We start from the raw sequence: 23187 nt of genomic DNA, 5'->3' as shown, positions 1-23187 counted from the left end.
GCGGGAGAGCGAGCCCGTCCCCTGCGTCCTTCAGCACTGTGAGGACGCGGAGTCCTGTAAGCTGATAGTGGTTCTGCAGACACGTGTCGCTCTCAATCTCTCGCTCCCTCCCCCTCCTCTCTGGTTATGTAATGCCAGGCCGCTGTCTGCGCACACGGGTGACCTCAAAACTACAGCCGCATTCCCCACCTGCAGAGAAAACAGGGACTGACGGAGTGTACTGTTGCCATGTGAATGTGAGTCTACCTAACCAAAAGTTGGATGGACACATGACTGGATTGATGGATGACCTTTCCATGCATCTGTAGCACAGATACAGCACCTGTTTATCTTTCTCCTTTGCCTACCCTGTCAGTCTGTCTGTGTGTGTTCCCTGTTCGTCACCATCCCCACCTTCATACTGACATAGCCCAGAGCAGGTAGTGTAGAATGGATGACCCCACCCTCCCAAAAAAAGTTATGCAGCCATGGCAACACAAGAGGCTTACCTGTAGAATGAGCAGGAACAGGAAGTAGGTGTTGGCCACTTCCTGGAACTGCTCAAAGAGGTTGACAGGCAGGAAAGTGATGATGTTGTACTTGGAGGTCATGATGCAGTTATTCTGAGAGAGAGAAGGGAGAGGCGCAGAGAAAGAGAAGGAAGGAAAGAAGGGGATGTAGAGAATACAGAAAGAATGGGTACAGGAAAAATGTGATTAAAATACACTTTAAACATACAAACACATCCACTTGAAACAGAAGCAAAACTCCATTTACTTTATACCCCCCTATTCACACAACATTGGAACAAATAAAATGGAGAGCTTTCAGACAGCCTGGTCAGCCACCGGGGGGTGATGTTGTATAGCAAGCCAAGGAACACACTGATCTTACAATTCCATCCATCCATTTCCTATTCAGGGTCTATCTGGGGGGAGCTGGGGTCTATCCCAGCAAGCAACGGGTGCAAGGCGGCGTACACCCCGGATGGGACGCCAGTCAGTCTCAGGGCACACCTAGACACACTTACACTCACACCAGGGCCAATTTTCCCAGAGGCCAGCTAATCTCCCAGCACGTCTTTGGACTGTGGGAGGAAACTGGAGCAGCGCAGGTCCATAATTAAACCCAGGTGAGGAAGTAATGCTAACCAATGTTCCACCGTGACGCCCTATTCATCCAATTGTACAATATAAAACAAGGGTTACAGTATGACCCAGGCCAGACTGAACCAGAGATCTCTGGACTGTAGGGCTACAGTGCGACCCAGACTGGACCAGTGATCTCTGGACTGTAGGGTTACAGTGTGACCCAGACTGGACCAGTGATCTCTGGACTGTAGGGTTACAGTGTGACCCGGCCCAGACTGGACCAGAGATCTCTGGGCTTAGGGTTACAGTGTGACCCGGCCCAGACTGGACCAGTGATCTCTGGACTGTAGGGTTACAGTGTGACCCAGACTGGACCAGTGATCTCTGGACTGTAGGGTTACAGTGTGACCCAGCCCGGACTGGACCAGTGATCTCTGGGCTGTAGGATTCATCCTGTGCATTAAATGAGCTCCTTTAACGGTTGAGCCACAAACCCCCCAATACATACCGCATACTGGAACTTCTCGTTGTACTCCCGGTCATTCGCTTTCACTCTTCTCTCCTCCTCTGGTTCAGAAAAAAACCCAGAAAAAGGAAAAGATTAACCTGACAAGCATGACGCCAAGGTGGGGGAAACAGGGACACCAATTGCTGTCGCACATCCCTACTGAAGCCCATCGGCCAGTCTCTCAAATTCAACCTCACTTCCAGACATCATCCTCCCATCCTGAGCAGCACGATAGGGGGGTCTGTGGGTACGGGTACCCCCAATGTTCCAACTCTTGCATCTACACAGGGGGCAAGAGAGTGACTTTGACACACAGCTGCAGGGTTCGATACGCAGCTATGCCGCTAGTTATCCAGACTGCCAGTCAATTATCGGCCTCAGCAGGAACTCGCACACCTGGTCAAACACAGTCCTACAGAGCACGGGCAGAGCTGCGAAATGTCCTCAGCTGGTCTACCTGCCAGCCTGCACCTCTCCGCTGCTGGAAGTCCAGTCTCCTACAACCCCCGAGTGTGCCAGCGCAGGCCTGACTGTCACGCCCTGGAGAACTCCCCCACAAACACAGGCAGGTGTGTGGGGACTTAGATGAGCCCCCAGCGCGAATGGCTCGTTTTGAATCTAAAGCTGTCCTCTCTGAAAGTGCCCAAAACCGCCGTTTCGGGTCTATTTTCAGCACCGGAGGAGGTTCATTTCAGCAAGGCCCGAAAAACAAGTGTGTGTGCTTGTGGTCTGGTTCATATTTCTGAGAATGTGAGCCCTTGCGTGCGTGGGTGCATGCGTGCGTGCGTGTGGCGATCAGCCCTCCTCGTCCTCCCCAGTTTACAGTTAACCGCTACAGCAGGGCAGGAAAGACGCAAGGTGGATGAAAAAAAAGATGAAAGTGGGAGTTTGCCATGCTCAGCAGATTTGGAGCAAAACAGGAGGAAACTGCACGCTCCCTCCCCCCCCCGGATCTGAACCAGTTCTGCTGATGTTGGGATGTTTGGGCATCTCCCACCTCATACAATATTGATCAGACCCTTGAAACTGTTTAGAGAACGGGGCTGCGTGTGGAGAGACAGGGTGTGTGTGTGTGGAACAAATACAGAAACACAGGGCCGCAAGAACTGACCGTCAGGAACTGCCCTTGCAGTGAATTTGAGCTCCTTCCATCTGGGTGTCGATATAGACTGCCTGTATTCAAGAGCAATACAGCTAAGTCATCTTTTATCCCCACAGCTATTTACCTGCTCCATTTGCACAATTACCTATATACTGTACTGTTTTACTTGACGTATATATATTTTCTTTCTTATCCTACATGTAAGTCCCACTGGTTGATGGGCTTATGCTGTGTTAAATGTATTGTGTAATGGGTTATGTCTTTTATGGGACAACAGAGTGAAGTAAGTAAGAAAGCTCTCACTGACTCATCTAGAGGCAACTGCGCACACACAATGTGTGGCTCACAGACACTGGACACGCACAGAGACAGAGTGTTGCTGCTGGGGAAGATGTGGGAGAAGGGAAGGGTGTACCCCAGTACCCCATGTCCAGGGGTCTGTCTGCAGTCAGATGAAACAGAAACAAATACACGTTGCCATCACGTGCTCAACCCCAGGAAGAAGGAAGAAGAGGAGTGGCTCCTTTGTCACCCCCCAGCCCCTGCAAGACAGGCTGCTGTGGCAAGGCTGTGGTTTCCTGCGACAGTCACGTGTGTGACACTGCTTCTCACCCAGCAGCTCCGGACCACCGCTGCAGCTGCTCAGAGTAGAGCGGAGACCTGTCCCTCTCTCTGATCCTCCTTCTCTCTCTCTCTCTCCATCCCTCCCCACCCTTAACCTGCTCAGAGCGGAGACCTGTCCCTCCCTCTGATCCTCCTTCTCTCTCTCCATCCCTCCTTTCTCTCTCCACACCTCCATCCCTCCTTCTCTCTCCACACCTCCATCCCTTCTCTCTCTCTTCAGCCCTTCTATCTCTTCAGCCCTGCCTGCCCCCTGTCCTTGTCTCTCTCCAACGTGACTCCCCTCTATTTCTCTGGATTCAGTGTCACCATTTGCTATTTTCTGGGCCCCTCAGCCTTTCTCCCCTCCTTCACTGTCACTCGTCACAGAGGGGAGGGGAAGTGTTCACCCTCTCCAGCCACCTCTCTCTTTCTCAGCTCTCCTCCAAGGTCAGAGACCGGTTTCAACCAAACTGCGCCCTGTCATCGGTTTAAAATCAGACATTAACCTTGCTGCCCCCAGCCCCCCGCCCGACTGCCTGTCTCACTGTCCCCGTTCCTCACTGTGGGCTCCAAGGTCAGCCTGAAACCCAACTCCTACACTCAGCACCCTGCCTGCCTCATCTCTCTCCACCTCCCCATCCCTGTCTCTCATCTTCCCTCTCAGCCATCCGAATAAAATGCAAATGTTACACTATGATGACTGCCCACCCCCACCCACACCCACACACACACACTCCTCTTTCCTCCAGTCACAGCTGCTGCAGAGTCCTGCCTCCTGATTGGCTGCTCATGACATCACCCCCGGCCGACCGTGACTCTCTCAGTGCACGCCCACGCTTGCTTTCCTCCACTCCAGGTCAGCAGGACCCGTCTCGGGCCGGGGTGGCACGTGCCAGCACCTCGCCCGCCAGCTCGCAGGCCCAGCCACCGAGCAAGGAGTCAGAACAACACATGAAAGCCAATCTTGGGCTCCACTAATTCAAACTGGACTCCCACTCTGCAGAGCTCTGGTGACAAGTTTTCCCCTGTCATTATGATGCGAAATCTGCCTCATTTTCTATTCTATCTGGATTCATGTGGAGTCACTGAATAACACTTTCTCTTAAATCTGTTGAGCCGCTCATATTCATGAGCATCTAAGGGAGGGGGCGTGACTCAGCCCCAGTATCCTGCACAATCCATGCAAACCACGCCCCCCCTCTATTCGGTGCTCATGAATATGCATGAGGGCCTGCATTTCAGCTGGCGTGACTTGTGTTACTATTTCCACCCTTCAAATTCTAATTAACTCTCCTGGATGGTTTAATGAGAGCAGCACAGGGACTCTGGATCTGAAAGTGTGCAACAGCGTGTGCAACGTTCCATTTCTTCCAGTCTTAATTACTGTAATTAAACTGTTACTCAGGTCAATCAAAACCCATCTGACGCTGGTGGCAGTTTTAAACCAGGGGTGGCAGACTCAGGTCCTGGAGGGCCCAGAGCCTTCTGGCACCTGTTCCAATACTAAACAATTGAGGTAATAATTTATCCGATTGAAATGCAGGAGATCACCCAGGGACTATGGGTGGAAGCATTCCAGTCATGCATGTGATGAAATAATTGCACTAACAATGCTGTTGGGAGCCCCAGTAGAATAAAAACCAGAAGCAGAAGCTAGGCCCTCCAGGAGAAATAGCCGAGCCCTTTAGCCCCCGAGAGCCTGAACAGGGAATCATAATGCACGTCTCCAGCCGTCTCACGCAACCCTGCGCTCCGGGACAGGGAGGCGTCCAGTGTCTGGGGCTGGGAGACGATCAGCTGTGTGGCTCCCGCTTCCCGGCCTGCAAATGTTCCATGCTCGCAGTGCTTTTACACAGGCCAAGCAGAAATCACAAGGTGTTTCCATTCATAACTAAAATCCTGCTCCTGAAATTTTGGGCTCAGCACCAGGCTGCGGTCGTGATCATTATATGTTCTTAAGCTTGAGACACCCCTGACTGGACTGGAGACACTGCTGTCCCTCTCCTCTCACACTGCCCCTGAATTCACACACTGACACACCCCTGACTGGACTGGAGACACTGCTGTCCCTCTCCTCTCACACTGCCCCTGAATTCACACACTGACACACCCCTGACTGGACTGGAGACACTGCTGTCCCTCTCCTCTCACACTGCCCCTGAATTCACACACTGACACACCCCTGACTGGACTGGAGACACTGCTGTCCCTCTCCTCTCACACTGCCCCTGAATTCACACAGTGACACCCCCCTGACTGGACTGGAGACACTGCTGTCCCTCTCCTCTCACACTGCCCCTGAATTCACACACTGACACCCCCCTGACTGGACTGGAGACACTGCTGTCCCTCTCCTCTCACACTGCCCCTGAATTCACACACTGACACCCCCCTGACTGGACTGGAGACACTGCTGTCCCTCTCCTCTCACACTGACACCCCCCTGACTGGACTGGAGACACTGCTGTCCCTCTCCTCTCACACTGCCCCTGAATTCACACACTGACACCCCCCTGACTGGACTGGAGACACTACTGTCCCTCTCCTCTCACACTGCCCCTGAATTCACACACTGACTGAACTGGAGACACTGCTGTCCCACTCCTCTCACACTGCCCCTGAATTCACACACTGACACACCCCTGACTTGACTGGAGACAGAGCTAGAGACACTGCTGTCCCTCTCCTCTCACACTGCCCCTGAATTCACACACTGACACACACCACACTGTAGATGGTGTCAGTATGCAATGTGGTTATGCATTACCTTTAAAACTTCTTAGCAGTTTTACACCAAGCATGAACTAATGAAATATACAACAGTGGCTGTTCAGAGAAGTGCTCAGACAGCAGCATGCACACACCTCTATCACATTCACACCTGTCTAAAACAAATACAAATGGTATTGTCCTTTTTTAAAAAAAACATCCCTTGTCCCAGCACATGGTGGGACATCAGCCTTCATTGATGAAGTGAAGAAACAGCAGTGTCTTTGTCAGGCCATACAGATGGAGGAAACAGCCACATAGACACACTCAGGCATCGAGTTGTGAGGCAGGATGGGCAAAACCCACAGGGGGTGGATCACACTGTTAGGAGTGTCATTATTAGATAACTGGAGTGATAACACCCCAGGGCAGAGAGATAGAACGAGGGAGATACAGCGAGAGGAGACTGCAGGAGAGTCACAGTGAGAGGAGACTGCAGGAGAGTCACAGTGAGAGACAGTGAGAGGAGACTGCAGGAGAGTCACAGTGAGAGGAGACTGCAGGAGAGTCACAGTGAGAGACAGTGAGAGGAGACTGCAGGAGAGTCACAGTGAGAGACAGTGAGAGGAGACTGCAGGAGAGTCACAGTGAGAGGAGACTGCAGGAGAGTCACAGTGAGAGACAGTGAGAGGAGACTGCAGGAGAGTCACAGTGAGAGACAGTGAGAGGAGACTGCAGGAGAGTCACAGTGAGAGGAGACTGCAGGAGAGTCACAGTGAGAGGAGACTGCAGGAGAGTCACAGTGAGAGGAGACTGCAGGAGAGTCACAGGGAGAGGGAGATGGGAGGAGAGAGGAAGAGAGACAGAATGGGGTGAAGCTCCCCAGACTGAGCCAGAGAGGTGAAAGAGGAAGGGGGGTGACTGGGCCGCGGCGCACACAGGCGCCCAGGGGCAGGGGAGGGCGGCGCGGTGAGATGGGATGGATGAGTGACGTGGCGCCAGGGCCTGTACCTGCTCCTGCTGCGCTGGCGCCGGCTCTCTCACAGCCGCTCCCCTCCGCCTTCTTCCTTTTAAGCGGAACCACCATGGGAAACCACTTTTCAGGAATGTCTTTCGGGATAGTCATTTTATCCTATTTTTTTTTTCTCCGTATTCTCTTGCTGAAATCCTGCTTTGGTGACTGCCCTGAGCCGTTTGTTCTCACATGCTGTCCGGTACCCCCAACAGAAGCCTCCCCCCACCCCACCCCCGACACACACACACGAAGTATCAATCAATCATTGCCCCCTCCTCCCCCTCTGTTCTGCCGCAGGATGGCTGAGGTCATCTGCCCAGCGCACTGCAGCCCTGCGCTCTGCTGCTCTGATATTATAATTATTTTATTCTAATTAGCAATAACAGCCCAACGTCCCGGCTAGCGCACTCCTGCTTACTCCTACCGAGAGAAACGGAGGGCCAGTTGTCTCGCACTGATTCTCAGCTACAAGACTCCCGTTCTCTCCCTTAACCAACTGCCAGATCGGCTAAACTAACGAAAATCGCGACTGAAGTCGTTCAAGATCCAGTTTCCATCTTCCGACTCGCTAGTAATCATTTGGAAAAAAAAGTCCGAGAGGGACCCGGTCGATACTGCTCCTAATGTTTCCGCCGTTATTATTGCCGTCCTCGCTTTGCGGTGGTCTTAAATTGTCTTTAGAAATGCTCTTGTGCGCACCAAGGAAGACAAACTACACGAGGATTAAACTGAACAGTCCCTTCGCTCGCTGCCCGAGAGTGCTACACTGCTAGCGCAGGTTCTTAAGTTGACGCCGCTTTAAAAATAATAACACACACTGGAGGAGAGCTCACGATGGTGTTATAGACATTACATAATCAAGGCAGCCTGTGATTGGTGGCTAGCTGATCCAATACAGAGACGCCCTTAGCGTTGCCACGGCAACTGCCTCTGCAGGGGAGGAAGCGAGCGAGCGAGCTGCGGTTAAACAAACGAAAACAGGTCAGTGCGGCTGTGAAACTAGGCGCCATTTTGGCTCACACACTGGGGAAAGGGGGGCATGTTAAGGACGTCATGGTGATAGGCCCGTTTGAGCCAAAATGGCGGCCAGCAGGGGGCCACCCCTCGGCCCCCTCCACGCACTCGCACTTTAGCCGCTCGGTTGTAAAGGACGGCGATGCTTTGCCAGCATGATGGGGAGTGGGGTCTCTGCAGAGGGTGATTGGGCCTGGCAGGTGTCCATGCACGTGCAGAAGAAAACAGGGGCATGAGGCGCACTCACTCACACAGAGCCAGACAATTACACTGGCCGCTTGGGTGAACCTCTCTCTGTGTTGCAGCGTCTCAGAGCAGCAGCAGCAGCGATCAGAGATGCTCACCGGGGGAACACTGCAAAACAAAAACCAGCAGCTACTCTACAGAGCCCTGGTACTCCCCGCTCTCCCCAGTTCCCCCTGCTTTCACTCTGCGGTGCTGGGGGGCTCTCACACGACAGAACAGTGAAGGGACTGATTTTGCACCTCTGGCTGAAGGGGTTCAGTTTGTTTCTTTTTATTTTAAAAAAAATAAAAATTCATATAAAAAAACTCAGGATTAAAAAAAAAATCCAGACATCTTTCCCAGGTTTTTCAAGGACAAGTATTAGGAACTGGCGTAGTAGAATAACTCGTGTAACCAGTAGTACCCCCAGTGCAGGGCGCTCTGGTCTACTCCAGGCTTTGTTACAAACACAAATAAGGCCGAGCAGCGGACTGATCTGAGCAATCTCATCCTGCCATTCCTCAGGGGATCCTGGGGCATCGGCCGCCGAGGCATGGTCAACAGCTTGTTCCACACACCCACCACCCTTTGCGTAAAGAAGCACCTTCCTTCCGTTTTGAATCCTGAACACAAATTGCAGATTTCAGGGCTCTTGTGAAGAAACTGATACTGGCTGCACCAAAGAGCTCAAGTTTTTCATCTTTGTCTGAGTTATTCTGAGGGTCACCATAACTTTACTTACAATGAAAGGCACCACATTACACGATGATTAATGGCATCCATATGGTGTTTTACATCCCAAAGTTCTTTACATAAAGGAAGAGTCCCACCTCACCCCCACCGATGAGCAGCCCCGGCCCCCAGCAGATCAGGGGGAGCAGAGAGAAGCTGCAGCAGCAGGCAAATTAAAAGGGACTATAGGGAGGACGGACTGTCCAGCCCAGAGTGGAGTCTAGGCAGGACACCCTACTCTTCCAGCCTTTAATGACCAAGTAGTCAGAAAACACTAATATTCTGCCAACACAGCGTGCGGCTGGTAGGGCATCGGACCACTGCATGCTGGGAGAGAGATCTCCTGCCTAGAGCCACACACAGGAAGTGACCGGACTTACCTGGAGGAGCCTTCTCTCGGAACATCTCCATGCAAAGACCCTTCCACCAAGCATTCCCATGGGAGAGCCTGGAGAGGGAGAGGGACACGTCAATCTGTGCAAAAGCCTTTTTTTTCCGCCCTGGGATCCTTCCCCCCTGCTAAACGATTCTGGGAAAGGCGAACAGTCCTTGTAAAGGCCGACCGAGTCAGTCGGTCTGTCCAGTCACGTTGGCGTCACAGGCAGACCCAAGCCCCGTCCTGACAATGAGAGCAGGAGACACAGAACCCACGGGGACTTGGGAAGGGCAGGAGAGTTCCAAGCGGACCGGCGCCGAGCCTGGAGATCCCCAGAGTGGCGAGACAGCAGCGCTCGGCCCCGAGCCGCGATGAGGGACAGTGGCAGGGAAGGGTTAACAGCCTCGTTGAGGGGGCGGGAGCGGAGGGGCGGCAGAGCCAGCACAGCGTGCCCAGTCTGCAGACAGCGGCCAGGGGGCAGACCAGGCTGCCCGACCTCGGCTGCACTGGGAACGACGCCCAGCGCCTCACACAGCCGGGACCACCTGGGCCAGCAGGAGGATTTTGAAAGAATGGGACGCGGCGGGAGCAACCGCGCGGGGCCGGGCACACGGGGAGCTCGGCAGAGCTTCAGCGCCAGCCGGAGCACCTGGAATTAAAGACACAGCTGCAAGGTATTCCCCACTGGAAAACACCCCCCACACACACTGAATGATCAGCTGAGACCGCTTTTCCAGGGTTCTGTATGAAGCAGCAAGACAAACACACTCATATACTTCCAGTCTCGCTAACGCTCAGACTGTTCCATGTGCTTCACTTCAAAACTGCTCATCATCATCAGAGCTGGAGAGTCACTGTACAGACACTCAGTCCAGCTCCTCTGTATCTTCACATTCACACTCCTTCATCATCATCAGAGCTGGAGAGTAACTGTACAGACACTCAGTCCAGCTCCTCTGTATCTTCACATGAACACTCCTTCATCATCATCAGAGCTGGAGAGTCACTGTACAGACACTCAGTCCAGCTCCTCTGTATCTTCACATGAACACTCCTTCATCATCATCAGAGCTGTAGAGTAACTGTACAGACACTCAGTCCAGCTCCTCTGTATCTTCACATGAACACTCCTTCATCATCATCAGAGCTGTAGAGTAACTGTACAGACACTCAGTCCAGCTCCTCTGTATCTTCACATGAACACTCCTTCATCATCATCAGAGCTGTAGAGTCACTGTACAGACACTCAGTCCAGCTCCTCTGTATCTTCACATGAACACTCCTTCATCACCACTGCTTTTAAACACAGTGGTGATGTTACTGGGCGCAGAGACTCCAGTGTGTTTTATCACAGTGATGTCACTGGGCTCCAGTGTGTTTAATCACAGTGATGTTACTGGGTTCAGAGACTGGAGTGTGTTTAATTACTGTGATGTTACTGGGTCAGAGACTTCAGTGTGTTTAATGACAATAATGATTCTGGGCTCAAAGACTCCAATGTGTTTTATCACAGTGATGTTACTGGGCTCAGAGACTCTAGTGTGTTTAATGACAGTGATCTTACTGGGTTTAGAGATTTCAGTGTGTTAAATGACAGTAATGATAATGGGCTCAAAGACTCCAGTGTGTTTACTGACAGTGATGTTACTGGGCTCCAGTGTGTTTAATCACAGTGATATTACTGGGCGCAGAGACTCCAGTGTGTTTAGTGACAGTGATGTTACTGGGGTCCAGTGTGTAAAATCACAGTGATATTACTGGGCGCAGAGACTCCAGTGTGTTTGATGACAGTGATGTTACTGGGCTCCAGTGTGTTTAATCACAGTGATATTACTGGGCGCAGAGACTCCAGTTTGTTTAATGACAGGGACATCAGAAGACTTTTTGAGGGGTTCTTGGTACACACCAGGAGTACCCAGTCTTTCTGCTGGAAGACTGCTGTGTTTATAGGTATTGATTCCAGCCTGACAGCGCTCATTAATGGCTTAACTGGACCAGTTTAGGTGCTGCTGCTTTTTATGAAACCAGAAGCACCTGCAGAGACACCAGGATTCCTCCAGAAACTAGAACTGGCACAAAATAAACCACAGCTTCCCAAAAGGTGGCCAGCCACCGAGGAGAGGCCAAAATTGCTGTGCCTTTAAATTAAAAAAAAATACAAAAGTACATTTTTGGCACAGTTTCACATCTCTGGATTACATTCCTGGAAAAAAAAGAGAACATAACTTTTTGGGCTAATTTTAAGCTTCTCCAACCCCAGGGAGCAAAAGGCCTTTTAAAAATCCTGTTCATTTGCGAACAAAGAAAAAAAACACCAAACAGCAAACAAAATAGTGTGAAGGCAGGCAGAGGACTCGAGCCATGACTACATTTATTAGGAATTATGATTATTTAAAACCCGGCTATTATGAATGTGCAATGTACACTCCAGGAAGTTAAAGATAAAGCTTGTTCAGCCAGGTACAGTGTAGCAGCCTAGGGGATCGCTTTGTAATCGTTTTACACGTTTTAAGAAACAACGGCAGCAGTGCTCGGGTGTTTGTGGCAGAGAGCTGCTGATCGGCGAGCCTCTGCTCATCGCGGTCACGATTCCGATCGCTTCATCGATCGATCGATCGGCGAAAAGATATTAAGGGTTGACCAGCGCGAACACGCTCTCTGAGCCCAGGGACAGGACGGGACAAGGGTTCGATTTCAGGCTCAGGTACCTCGCGGAACGCGTCGTTATCGCCACGCCGAGGTAGCCAGCAGCCAGCAGCCGGTGTCCAAGGGGGAAAGTCGGGACTTGTGTGACACCTTAGGATCTACAAACACGCCGCCTGAACCCCGCCGACTGCTAACTTACCGCTCCTCGCCGCAGGACGGCGCAAACACGCGCTCACACACGACGGCACGCGTGGAAAGTTCGTGGTTGCGATCTCCACGCGTGGACGCGCACACGCACACCGTCAACACACAGCGCAGCTCCGGCTCGGCTCCGGCTCGGCTCGGCAAGCAGCGGTCCGGTTTACCGCGGTACGGCCCGGCCCGGTACATGGCAACCGTGTCCAGGAGAGGACCGGAGATGCGACCGTGCGTCACTCGCAATCGCGAAAACGGCAAAGGGGGGTTAGTTTACCTTTCCAAATCCGCCGGTAAGCGCAGGCTCAGGCAGGCGATAACATCCTCTCCTCCACCGCCTCCTCCCCCCTCTCTCTCTCTCTCCTCCTCTCTTTCTCTCTCCTCCGCCTCTTTCTCTCTCTCCCCCCCCCTCACAGCCGGAGGTTCAAGCCTCAGCCGGGGCGCTCGTCTTGGCCTAGGGGGGCGGGGGTGTGGGGACAGGGTGGGACAGGACAGGGGGGGGCGGATGCTCGGGCTGGCTAGCCCATGGAGTAGCAGCAGCCGCCCCGGTCGTGTCTGTCGGGCGCCGGGCCGGTCTCCCGGCTCGTCAGCGGCTCACGGGCAGCGGATTGGGGAGAAAGCTAGCGGCTCTGTGGGAGGGGTGGGCTCTGCGTACCTCCTCCTTCCCTGCCTCTGCAAGCCGTCTTATTTTACAGTCCTCTGTCATTTTGCTCTTTTTCTCTCCCCTCATTGCTCTATTTCAGGCTGTGGGTTTTCTCGTCCGCCCAACACCACGGTCTCTCTCTTTCTCTCTCTCTCTCTCCCCCGGCCGCTGCGAGACAGCGGTATCAACGGCGGATTTTTTTGTTTTGAAAAAAAAAAAGGGCGGATTTTGTTCGCCTCGAGCACCTCGCAGCTCGCGAAGAGCAGAAGTGACGCATCGAGGCGGGAAAGTTCAAAGTGAAGGGCTCTGAGGCGCGTGCCGCCGCCATCTTTGTCGGGGGCAGGTGGCGTCTTGTGCGCGCATCCACCTGCAGAAGGCTCCACAACAGAAACGTGGTGTTTCCTTTTTTTTTCTTTTCAGCAGGGGATAAACCTTTACTTGTTCCTTCGCAGCTTACGCATGCTGACGCAGCCACCTACTTGAACTATTTACAGATACATCATAATAATAATAAACTTTATTTTATATAGCGCCTTTATAGGTGTCTTTAAAGTACAGACCCATCTACAGATAGGTTTACAGGACTGGCTTTACAAAGTTGATGGGGGGGTGCCAATAAGCATGACTTCAGTCTTGTCACAGTTAAGAAGAAGGAAATTTAGAGTCATCCAAGTTTTTATGTCAGAGATGCAATTAGATAGAACAGAGACAGCCACATCAGTGTCAGGTTTGGTATGGATGTACATTTGAGTATCATCAGCGTAGAAATAATAGCTGAGGCCATGTGATCTTAAAAGCTGACAAAGTGGAAACATGTAAAAGCTGAAGAGCAAGGGGCCCAGTATTGAGGTATATAACATATCTATTGATATTTGGATATCAGATTATTTGTTAATTAATGAGTTCCAGGATAAGGTCACGAGACGAAGGTATTCACCACATATCACGTGGAAATAGCTTTTCTATAAAACTCAGACGTCTAATAAAATACTGTAGAACAGTGTCTCAGACGTCTAATAAAATACTGTTGAACAGTGTGCACGCAGCATCTGCAGTTTTACCTGTGGCAGCGTAGTCAGATGCAGACAGCTAAAGCCGTGAAAGACTTTTTATTAAATCAGCGCGCCCTTCTGTGACCGGCTGGCTGCTGATTGCTGTCCTCCATCCTCAGTCCAGTGTTGAAACGCATTTTCTACGCCGAGTCGGATACCGGGGGCTGTAAACCCCCCCCCCCCCCCCCCAACCCGGGTTTCCTTGGCGCGCTGGCGCCCTCTAGCGGCGAGCCTCGGTACGGCGGGTCCCCGCTCGCCGGAACACGGAGCGGACTCGGGCCCACCGCGCCGCGCCTGCAGAGTCGAGTCGCGCAGGGCTGAGCCGGCGTGGGCCTGCGAGACCACACGGCGCGGGGGTGTAACTAAAGAGGAGAATCACTGGAGGCAAGATGCAGAATTATTCAAAATGAACAAAAACAAAAAATAAAACGTCGCAGCCGCTGATGTGGCACTGATGTGCTCCATCTTCAGGCGATGTGAACAGAATCTGAAAGGCTGCGGCCTGCCTAGGGGCTGTGGGAGGTGCCAGATTACAGGACAAGTCGTGCCCCCCCCGTATCCCATGATGCACTAGGAAACCAGTGTCTCTGCGCGACTGGGCACAGCTGGGCTTCAGGAGGCGCCCGGGATTGGCCGACCTGCTCCTCTGTTCAGACTCCGACCCTACGCAGTTTTAGATCCGCGCTGGTGGATCCACGGCTCCACTGATCTCGGGATCTGGGGATCTCGGGCAGGAATCGCAGTCGATATCAGAGCCAGGGGAGAGCAAGAGTACCGCCAAGGCAGGGACACCTCCTGATGGCTCAAGAGGAAGAGGAGCGGTCCTGCGCTGCTGTTGGCCGTCTGGCCCGGGTCAGAGGCGGTGCGCCCTGCTGATGAATAGAGCTCTTCCCTGTGGCAGGTGTTTCCCGTTGGGCCCCTGCTTGCAGCCCCGCTGATCCCCCAGGGGAGCTCAGAGGCGGTGGGTGACGCAGGCCTCGCCCTCGTCCTGCCTCTCGTCCCCCTTCTCGCCCGTCTGCCCCAGCTCTGCCTCCGCCGGGGGAGGGGCCTGCCCGCTGGCGGTGTCGCCCGAGCCGAGCCCCGGCCCGGGGTGGTGGAGCTCGATGAGCAGCTGGTACAGTGCCGTGCCTGTCAGCGCGCCCACCAGGGGGCCCAGCAGAGGCACCCACCACCAGCCTCCCCCAGCCCTGCGGGAGAGGAGGAGGGAAAGAGGGGGGTAAATTAAAACACAAGAGGGTAAAAACAGGCCTGTTTTTTTCTGTGCTTTTTACCCTGATCTCACTGGGCTTTACTGCACTGTACTGTGCTTTCACTCTGATCTCACTGGGCTTGACTGCGCTGTACTGTGCTTTTACCCTGATCTCATGGGCTTTACTGCACTGTACTGTGCTTTTACCCTGATCTCACTGGGCTTTACTGCACTGTACTGTGCTTTCACTCTGATCTTACTGGGCTTGACTGCACTGTACTGTGCTTTTACCCTGATCTCACTGGGCTGTACTGCACTGTACTGTGTTTTTACCCTGATCTTACTGGGCTTTACTGCACTGTACTGTTTTTCCATGCTGGTGAACTGCAATAATAGTTTCTAAGGGGCACACAAAAGGAAGACAGTGACAAGTGTGCACAGTGAAACTGTTTTGGAGTGGGGGAAACCCCTTTCAGGAAATCGTGCTTAAGACGTTTGGCTAAGACTGGTTAAAACTTTTTATTTGATAATTAAATCAGGTTTTAAAGCTATTAGAAATGTTGCTGCCATTATTTAGAAAATATTGCAAGCAGAAATGCAGGTGAGCAGATCCACAATGAGGGGCAAAGATTTGGGGTTCCCTCGGGGCAGACTCTGGGCTCCCCCAGTCCCTTTCCTCAGACCCATGACGGCAGACTCACGTGAAGACTTCGCTCCCCCAGCCAGCAATGTAGGTGAAAAGTCGGGGCCCCAGGTCACGGGCGGGGTTCAGGGGGTACCCACAATTACTCCCAAAGGAGATGCCAATCGCCAGAACTACCAATCCCACCAACACCGGCTCCAGACCCGGGGGGGCTGGGCTGTTATTGACATCACCCAGAGCCAGAACACACAGCAACAGCATCCCAGTGCCTATGACCTGAGAGAGAGAGGGGTTAATACAGACACACTGACTGGACACTCCAGTACATTAACACTGCACTGAGAGAGAGGGGTTCACACAGACACACTGACTGGACACTCCAGTACATGAACACTGCACTGAGAGAGAGGGGTTCATACAGACACACTGACTGACTGGACACTCCAGTACATTAACACTGCACTGAGAGAGAGGGGTTCATACAGACACACTGACTGACTGGACACTCCAGTACATTAACACTGCACTGAGAGAGAGGGGTTCATACAGACACACTGACTGACTGGACACTCCAGTACATTAACACTGCACTGAGAGAGAGGGGTTCATACAGACACACTGACTGACTGGACACTCCAGTACATTAACACTGCACTGAGAGAGAGGGGTTCATACAGACACACTGACTGGACACTCCAGTACATTAACACTGCACTGAGAGAGAGGGGTTCATACAGACACACTGACTGACTGGACCCTCCAGAGAGAGAGGTAGATAGGTCTCTTTTCAGGCCATAAAGGCCCATGGGGTGGAAGGGGGGCAGGGGCCCATCACTTGCCCATCCGACACTGGAGGTGATGTGGTCGGCATCAAGCTCCGGCCGGCCTGTTACCAGGATTAACCCCTGGTACTCACTCGGAAAGCAGGCTGAGTGGACTTGGGAGCCGTCTGGAAGGAATCGGAGCAAGCTCTATCGCCTGCCCCTACCTGGGATTGAACCCGGGACCCTCCGGTCAGGAGCTAGACGCCCTTGCCGAGGGGTGTGGGGGTATTACCTGGTCCACAAACCCGTTCCAGAGGGTGAGGTAGGACGAGGGGTAGGTGGCGAAAATGCCAGCAGTGGCGTTTGGGCCAGTCGCTGTGAGATTCCCTCCGCAGTACTCCATGATGGCCTCTAGAGGGAGCATAGAGACAGCTGGGCTTCAGCCACATCTTTCTGCTACAGAGCCCTGCCTCACTAAACTGAGGACTGTAAGAGTGTGACAACACCATGCACAGCACAGCCCCAAGCACAGCACAGGACAGACATCAGCACATCCGGATTTTAAATCCTGCCAGACATCCGGGTCAGCCTGAACCGTATTCTCCTGCAGATCAGTAGCACCTTTTGGCTACTGATCAATCAGGTGGGAGATTCGTTCAATGAGAAGGATTAGAAGGATTTGTAGTATGCAGACAGTGTTCGGGGCACTTTCAGGATAAAACAGAACGAGCCAGATGGAGAATGGAAAAACAATCTAAATGACAACCGAACAGCAATAAAATGAAGAGAGAAAAAAACACACATTTAATTTGGCAAAACACAAATGAAAAGCCGGCGTAGACAGACAAATGTTTAGTCTGGATTTAAAGCCTGTAAACCAGCTGACTACTCTCCTACCAGCAGGGAGGGAGTTCCAGGGCAGCTGGAAGACACTGGGACCTGTGAGACGGGTTCTGCTCGAAGCCCAGCTCCGTGCATAGGGAACAGGGAGAGATGATAAGAATTTGGTGCCCAGGGCTTTAAAAGTTTAAATAATAATAATAATAAGAAGAAACTTTATTTTATGTAGCAGCTTTAAAAGTAACATCTCAGAGCTGTTGGCAGGAGAAGAAAGGAAAAAGTTAACAGGGAGAAGGGAGAAGAGCTGGCACAATCAAAATCAAGCTTTTGGAATGCAGAAGAAGAGGAGAGAGAGAACCGACTGAGTAAAAGCCCTTCTGAAGAAGAAGGAGCTTTGAGTCTGGGTCTTAGGGCACTGGGAGGAGGGGACTCCACAGCCCTGAACAGAATGCGCTGGGTGGTGGAGAGTGTCAGGATGGGGCCATGTGACCACAGAGCCACGGACACTAGCAGCTGAGCTGTGGGCCATCTGAAGTGTGTTTAAGGAGCGGGATAGAGGCATCACTGTAAGGACAGCGCAGTAATCCGAAGGCTTGAATCGGGGTGTCTGCAGCAGAGTAACCAAGGAAAGACCGAACGCAGGCAATATTTCTGAGATGAATGCAGGCTTGACAGATGGCTTTCCTTTGTGCATCAAAACACAGCTCAGCAGGGCGGAGTCTGAGGCGACAGGCTCCAGGCTGTATGGAAAGGAAAGCTGTGAGGGGAATTTGAGCTCAAGCAGGCCTAAATTTTATTCACACCGCTTGACAGAATCCAGGCGCTGCATGGGGGGGTCGGACAAGACCGAGAGACAAAACTGAACGTCACTGCACCGAAATGAAAGCCTACCCCCATTCTGCCAACACGGCCCCCTCATGGGAGCAAACACATGGGAAAAAAACAGGCCGTAGATTTAGACACCTGAAGAGAGGGGGGGTAGTTCTGGATCTAAAACTATTAACGGCAGCACATGGTTTGACAAAATACACTCAAGTCTATTTCAGAGCTGCTCCAGTCCCATACTCATGACAATCCAGCAGTGGTGAACACCACTGTCAGGTCTACCAGGGCCAAAGGAGAACTAGAGTCAGATCTGGCCGTCTCTGTGCTGTGGGCTGGCGGAGGGCCAGACTGAAGCTGCTCAGAGAGACCATTTGAGGGCAATTGAGATTATGCGTCAAGGGAGCAAGATCGCTAGTTACCATGTATTCAGCTGAGTCAAATGCTGCTTTTAGAGTTTAAGATTTGAAATTGGCTTAAAAATCAGACTCTCTGGGGCTCGGGTCGGGCTTCGTGTAAAAAAACCGGGGCGAGGTGCTTCAACAGGTGGAGCGCTGTAAACATAGGGTTTGCCCCACCACAGCAGTCAAGTCAAGGTAATTCTCCAAAATAAGGTCATGAATAGGAAGTTTATCTGCAAGGAATCAAACATTTTAAAGCGATTTTGGTTCCTTGAAGATTGAAAGATATTTATATTCCTGTTCTTTAAGTGCTCTGTAAATAATTTAATTACCTGCTTAACTGATCGCAATTAAATTCTGTTTTGGGACCAAGAGTGGAAACCCACCTCTAATTAAATTCAGTCCAATTCAACTGAACCCTATATGTTCTGAGACCAGATGTGAAGAATGTGTCAAACTCAATCTTTCTTTCTTGTCCTCGTCTTCATACTAATCTTTCCTACACTCGACTCAGTGTTGTACAGGAATGCAATGCAAGGCCTTTTATGTCCCTCCGTGCTCACCGTAGTAGACCACATAGATGGTTGCCGCGGCGAGGAAGGCCCCCGTCACCTGGGAGAGGATGTACAGTGGAAGGCGTCTCCACTGGTGCCTGCCCAGAACACAAAGACTCAGGGACACCGCAGGATTCAGATGGGCTCCTGGGGAAGCACAGAACAAACACAGCAGCACTCAAGCACTAATACTTTTCTTAAATCATTTATATAGACCACTCAGGGGTTTAATTTACCCCTGCGCTCACACTCGGACATTTCTGTATCTGTCATCATGGGGACATCTAATTGAGTGGCAGTTCATTTTTATTTGCTGTTCCCAAAATCAGTCAACTGAAACTCCACACCTGGGGTGAGCAAATTCAAACCCACAGTTCTGTCACTTGTAGCTTCAATAGCAGATGCCATCTGAGTTACAAAAAACGTCAATTCCATTGTGGGTACGTGTCTTTCTATCAGGAGTTGCTGTGTCTGTGGGGTTGTTTTCTTAGATTCTGTCCCAGTGTAATACCCTCTCAACCAACCTGACACTCTCTCGCACACACAGGCGAGCATGCACAGAGTGTGCCCTACCTGACACTCTCACACACACAGGCGAGCGTGCACAGAGCTGTGCCCTACCTGACACTCTCTCTCACACACAGGCGAGCGTGCACAGAGATGTGCCCTACCTGACACTCTCTCACACACACAGGCGAGCGTGCACAGAGCTGTGCCCTACCTGACACTCTCTCTCACACACAGGGGAGCGTGCACAGAGCTGTGCCCTACCTGACACTCTCTCACACACACACAGGCGAGCGTGCACAGAGCTGTGCCCTACCTGACACTCTCTAACACACACAGGCGAGCGTGCACAGAGCTGTGCCCTACCTGACACTCTCTAACACACACAGGCGAGCGTGCACAGAGCTGTGCCCTACCTGACACTCTCTCTCACACACAGGCGAGTGTGCACAGAGCTGTGCCCTACCTGACACTCTCTCGCACACACAGGGGAGCGTGCACAGAGCTGTGCCCTACCTGACACTCTCTCGCACACACAGGGGAGCGTGCACAGAGCTGTGCCCTACCTGACACTCTCACGCACACACAGGGGAGCGTGCACAGAACTGTGCCCTACCTGACACTCTCTCGCACACACAGGTAAGCGTGCACAGAGCTGTGCCCTACCTGACACTCTCACGCACACACAGGGGAGCGTGCACAGAACTGTGCCCTACCTGACACTCTCTCACACACACAGGTGAGCATGCACAGAGCTGTGCCCTACCTGACACTCTATCACACACACACAGGTGCGCGTGCACAGAGCTGTGCCCTACCTGACACTCTCTCACACACACAGGGGAGCGTGCACAGAGCTGTGCCCTACCTGACACTCTCTCGCACACACAGGGGAGCGTGCACAGAGCTGTGCCCTACCTGACACTCTCTAACACACACAGGCGAGCGTGCACAGAGCTGTGCCCTACCTGACAATCTCTCACACACACAGGTAAGCGTGCACAGAGCTGTGCCCTACCTGACACTCTCTCTCTCTCGCACACACAGGGGAGCGTGCACAGAGCTGTGCCCTACCTGACACTCTCTCTCTCTCGCACACACAGGGGAGCGTGCACAGAGCTGTGCCCTACCTGACACTCTCTCGCACACACAGGTGCGCGTGCACAGAGCTGTGCCCTACCTGACACTCTCACGCACACACAGGCAAGCGTGCACAGAGCTGTGCCCTACCTGACAATCTCTCACACACACAGGTAAGCGTGCACAGAGCTGTGCCCTACCTGACACTCTCTCACACACACAGGCGAGCGTGCACAGAGCTGTGCCCTACCTGACACTCTCTCGCACACACAGGGGAGCATGCACAGAGCTGTGCCCTACCTGACACTCTCTCACACACACAGGCGAGCGTGCACAGAGCTGTGCCCTACCTGACAATCTCTCACACACACAGGGGAGCATGCACAGAGCTGTGCCCTACCTGACACTCTCTCTCACACACAGGGGAGCGTGCACAGAGCTGTGCCCTACCTGACACTCTCTAACACACACAGGCGAGCGTGCACAGAGCTGTGCCCTACCTGACACTCTCTCGCACACACAGGGGAGCGTGCACAGAGCTGTGCCCTACCTGACACTCTCTAACACACACAGGCGAGCGTGCACAGAGCTGTGCCCTACCTGACACTCTCTCGCACACACAGGGGAGCGTGCACAGAGCTGTGCCCTACCTGACAATCTCTCACACACACAGGTAAGCGTGCACAGAGCTGTGCCCTACCTGACACTCCTCCAGAGACGTGTACAGCAAAGGTGACACCGAGGGCAAAAGCCAGGTTGATGGACAGGAAATCACCCTTTTTCTCACCACTCGTCGTCACCTGGGCGACTGCACCGCAGCCAAACATCTGGAATCAGAGCACAGACTAAACAGCTGGGCTCAAAGCACAGCTGGAATCAGAGCATGGCAAAGCAGCTGGAACCAGAACACAGCCGGATAGCTGGAACCAGAGCCCAGACATTCAGCTCTCATACACACACACACATGAGCATGCACAGAGGTTCAGGATGAGAAACCTCTTGGATGATTTCTTCCCTTTGTAAAAATATTGACACAGCTGCAAAGTATTATGATGTGCTAGTTAAACTATATTTTTAGGAAAATGCAATTGTTTCCTATTTTAGACATACAACGGTAAATTTTGTGATTAGATTAAGATATTGCACACAGAAAATACAGAGACAAACGACAGTTATGCAAATGGAAAAGACCCCCCTCCCCCCTGGACAGGCCGAGAAAGCAATTTGCAATCAGTGGTGAAATCACAGCAATTCTCTTTCAGTGTCAACGCTCTGTTCCAGTAACGTGTGCTAGGAGTCTAGCCCAGTCCTGAGCCACCTCGTATTGGTTAAGTACATTAACTACTCAGTGTCTTGCTCATGTACAGCTGGACTGGGGGACGTGCCTCTTCAGGATCAGCACTTTGTCCTTGACTTTTAACTCGAATTTTAACTCTAAGGTTCCTAGGAGACAGAGTCTGAAAAAAGAAGGCGCTATATCTTGGGAACAGAAGCAGCTCATTTGCTACTTTCCAAGACACAAACCAGCACAGATTGAGCTCTACCGAAAGACACAAACAGGTTTGTTTCTCCCATGCTTGAGATCAAGATGCTCCTCCAGAAAAAGGCGCTATATTTTAGGTGCAAGCCAATCACGAGCGGAGCTGTGTCGAGTGCATTGGGGGCTCATTCCTTGTCAGTTTCACAGAGCTGCTGCTTTGCCTGCTAGTTGCTGTGGCCAAAGTCCGTGCTTTCCCTCTGCAGGGAGGAGGAGGGGGGGGGGAGAGAGGAAGAATATTCCCGCGCTCAGCTGACATCTCCGGAGAATCGGAGCGATCTCACACGACCTGAACCCACACGGAGGGACAGAATTGACCTGATCGCACACGGAGGGACAGGCGGACAGGCGGACAGAGACACACTCACCATCATGACGTAGGTCCCCAGCAGCTCGGCCAGGCACTGCCGGAGCAGCTGGTTCTGTACCCGGAACAGCCTCTGCACCTTCTCCATGTCCCCCTGGAGCCCCGGACACCCAGCAGAACAGCAGCTCGGCGCTCCGGAGTATTTATGGACTGCTGGGGGTGTGTGAGGCAGGTTTCTGTGTGTAAGTGTGTGTGTGGGAGGTTTCCATGTGTAAGTGTGTGAGCAGTGAGTGTGTGTAAGTGTGTGCGAGAGAGATTGTGTGTGTGTGTGAGCGAGTGTGTATAAGTGTGTGTGAGGGAGTTTTGTGTGTGTGTGAGCGAGTGTGTGATAGTGTGTGTGAGCGAGTGTGTATAAGTGTGTGTGAGGGAGTTTTGTGTGTGTGTGAGCGAGTGTGTGATAGTGTGTGTGAGCAGTGAATGTGTGTAAGTGTGTGCGAGAGAGATTGTGCGTGTGTGTGAGCGAGTGTGTATAAGTGTGTGTGAGCGAGTGTGTATAAGTGTGTGTGAGCGAGTGTGTGATAGTGTGTCAAGACGGGGAGAGAGTGATAAGAGCCAGTCTTTACACCCTAAACACCAACAGCTCTGCTCCTCAG

General features: G+C 52.3%; 2 protein-coding genes across 9 annotated transcripts in view; both read right to left on the bottom strand.

Annotated features, from left to right (window-relative positions):
• The window catches only part of atp8b2 (ATPase phospholipid transporting 8B2), a 31771-nt gene extending 18536 nt beyond the window's left edge, over positions 1-13235 (bottom strand). For 2 of the 8 annotated variants that reach the window (XM_088621040.1, XM_088621042.1), the window contains exons 1-4: positions 12200-12439; positions 9359-9426; positions 1579-1637; positions 489-602 (exon numbers count right to left, since the gene is read on the bottom strand). In XM_088621040.1, the coding sequence (XP_088477166.1) occupies positions 489-602; positions 1579-1637; positions 9359-9426; positions 12200-12390 (432 nt within the window). In that variant the 5' untranslated portion in view covers positions 12391-12439. Of the gene's footprint in view, positions 1-488; positions 603-1578; positions 1638-7003; positions 7847-8272; positions 8376-9358; positions 9427-12199; positions 12443-12472 lie in introns of those variants that run through there. The other 6 variants (XM_088621044.1, XM_088621038.1, XM_088621041.1 and 3 more) reach the window with 6 other exon arrangements.
• Positions 13236-13932: 697 nt separating this feature from the next.
• Positions 13933-23072, bottom strand: aqp10b (aquaporin 10b). The gene is made up of 7 exons (XM_088621065.1): positions 22596-23072; positions 21391-21517; positions 19113-19250; positions 16779-16897; positions 15781-15998; positions 14154-15077; positions 13933-14122 (listed from the first exon to the last, which is right to left on the bottom strand). Exons 1-6 carry the CDS (start codon positions 22680-22682, stop codon positions 14843-14845), a joined length of 924 nt encoding a protein of 307 aa, XP_088477191.1. The 5' UTR covers positions 22683-23072; the 3' UTR covers positions 13933-14122; positions 14154-14842.
• Positions 23073-23187: the final 115 nt, after the last annotated feature.

This window comes from Lepisosteus platostomus, chromosome 26 (assembly GCF_059453375.1).
Source record: "Lepisosteus platostomus isolate fLepPlt1 chromosome 26, fLepPlt1.hap1, whole genome shotgun sequence".
NCBI lineage: Eukaryota > Metazoa > Chordata > Actinopteri > Semionotiformes > Lepisosteidae > Lepisosteus > Lepisosteus platostomus.
This window is presented reverse-complemented; position numbering and strand designations above follow the sequence as displayed.

Excerpts from the sequence above, each read along its gene's own strand:
- aqp10b (XM_088621065.1), bottom strand. The coding sequence starts at position 22,682 with ATGGAGAAGGTGCAGAGGCTGTTCCGGGTACAGAACCAGCTGCTCCGG. Across the intron at positions 15,999-16,778 it reads GGAACGGGTTTGTGGACCAG|GTCATAGGCACTGGGATGCT; the intron begins GTAATACCCCCA and ends TCTCTCTCTCAG. Across the intron at positions 15,078-15,780 it reads TGGGGGAGCGAAGTCTTCAC|GGCTGGGGGAGGCTGGTGGT; the intron begins GTGAGTCTGCCG and ends CCTCTCCCGCAG.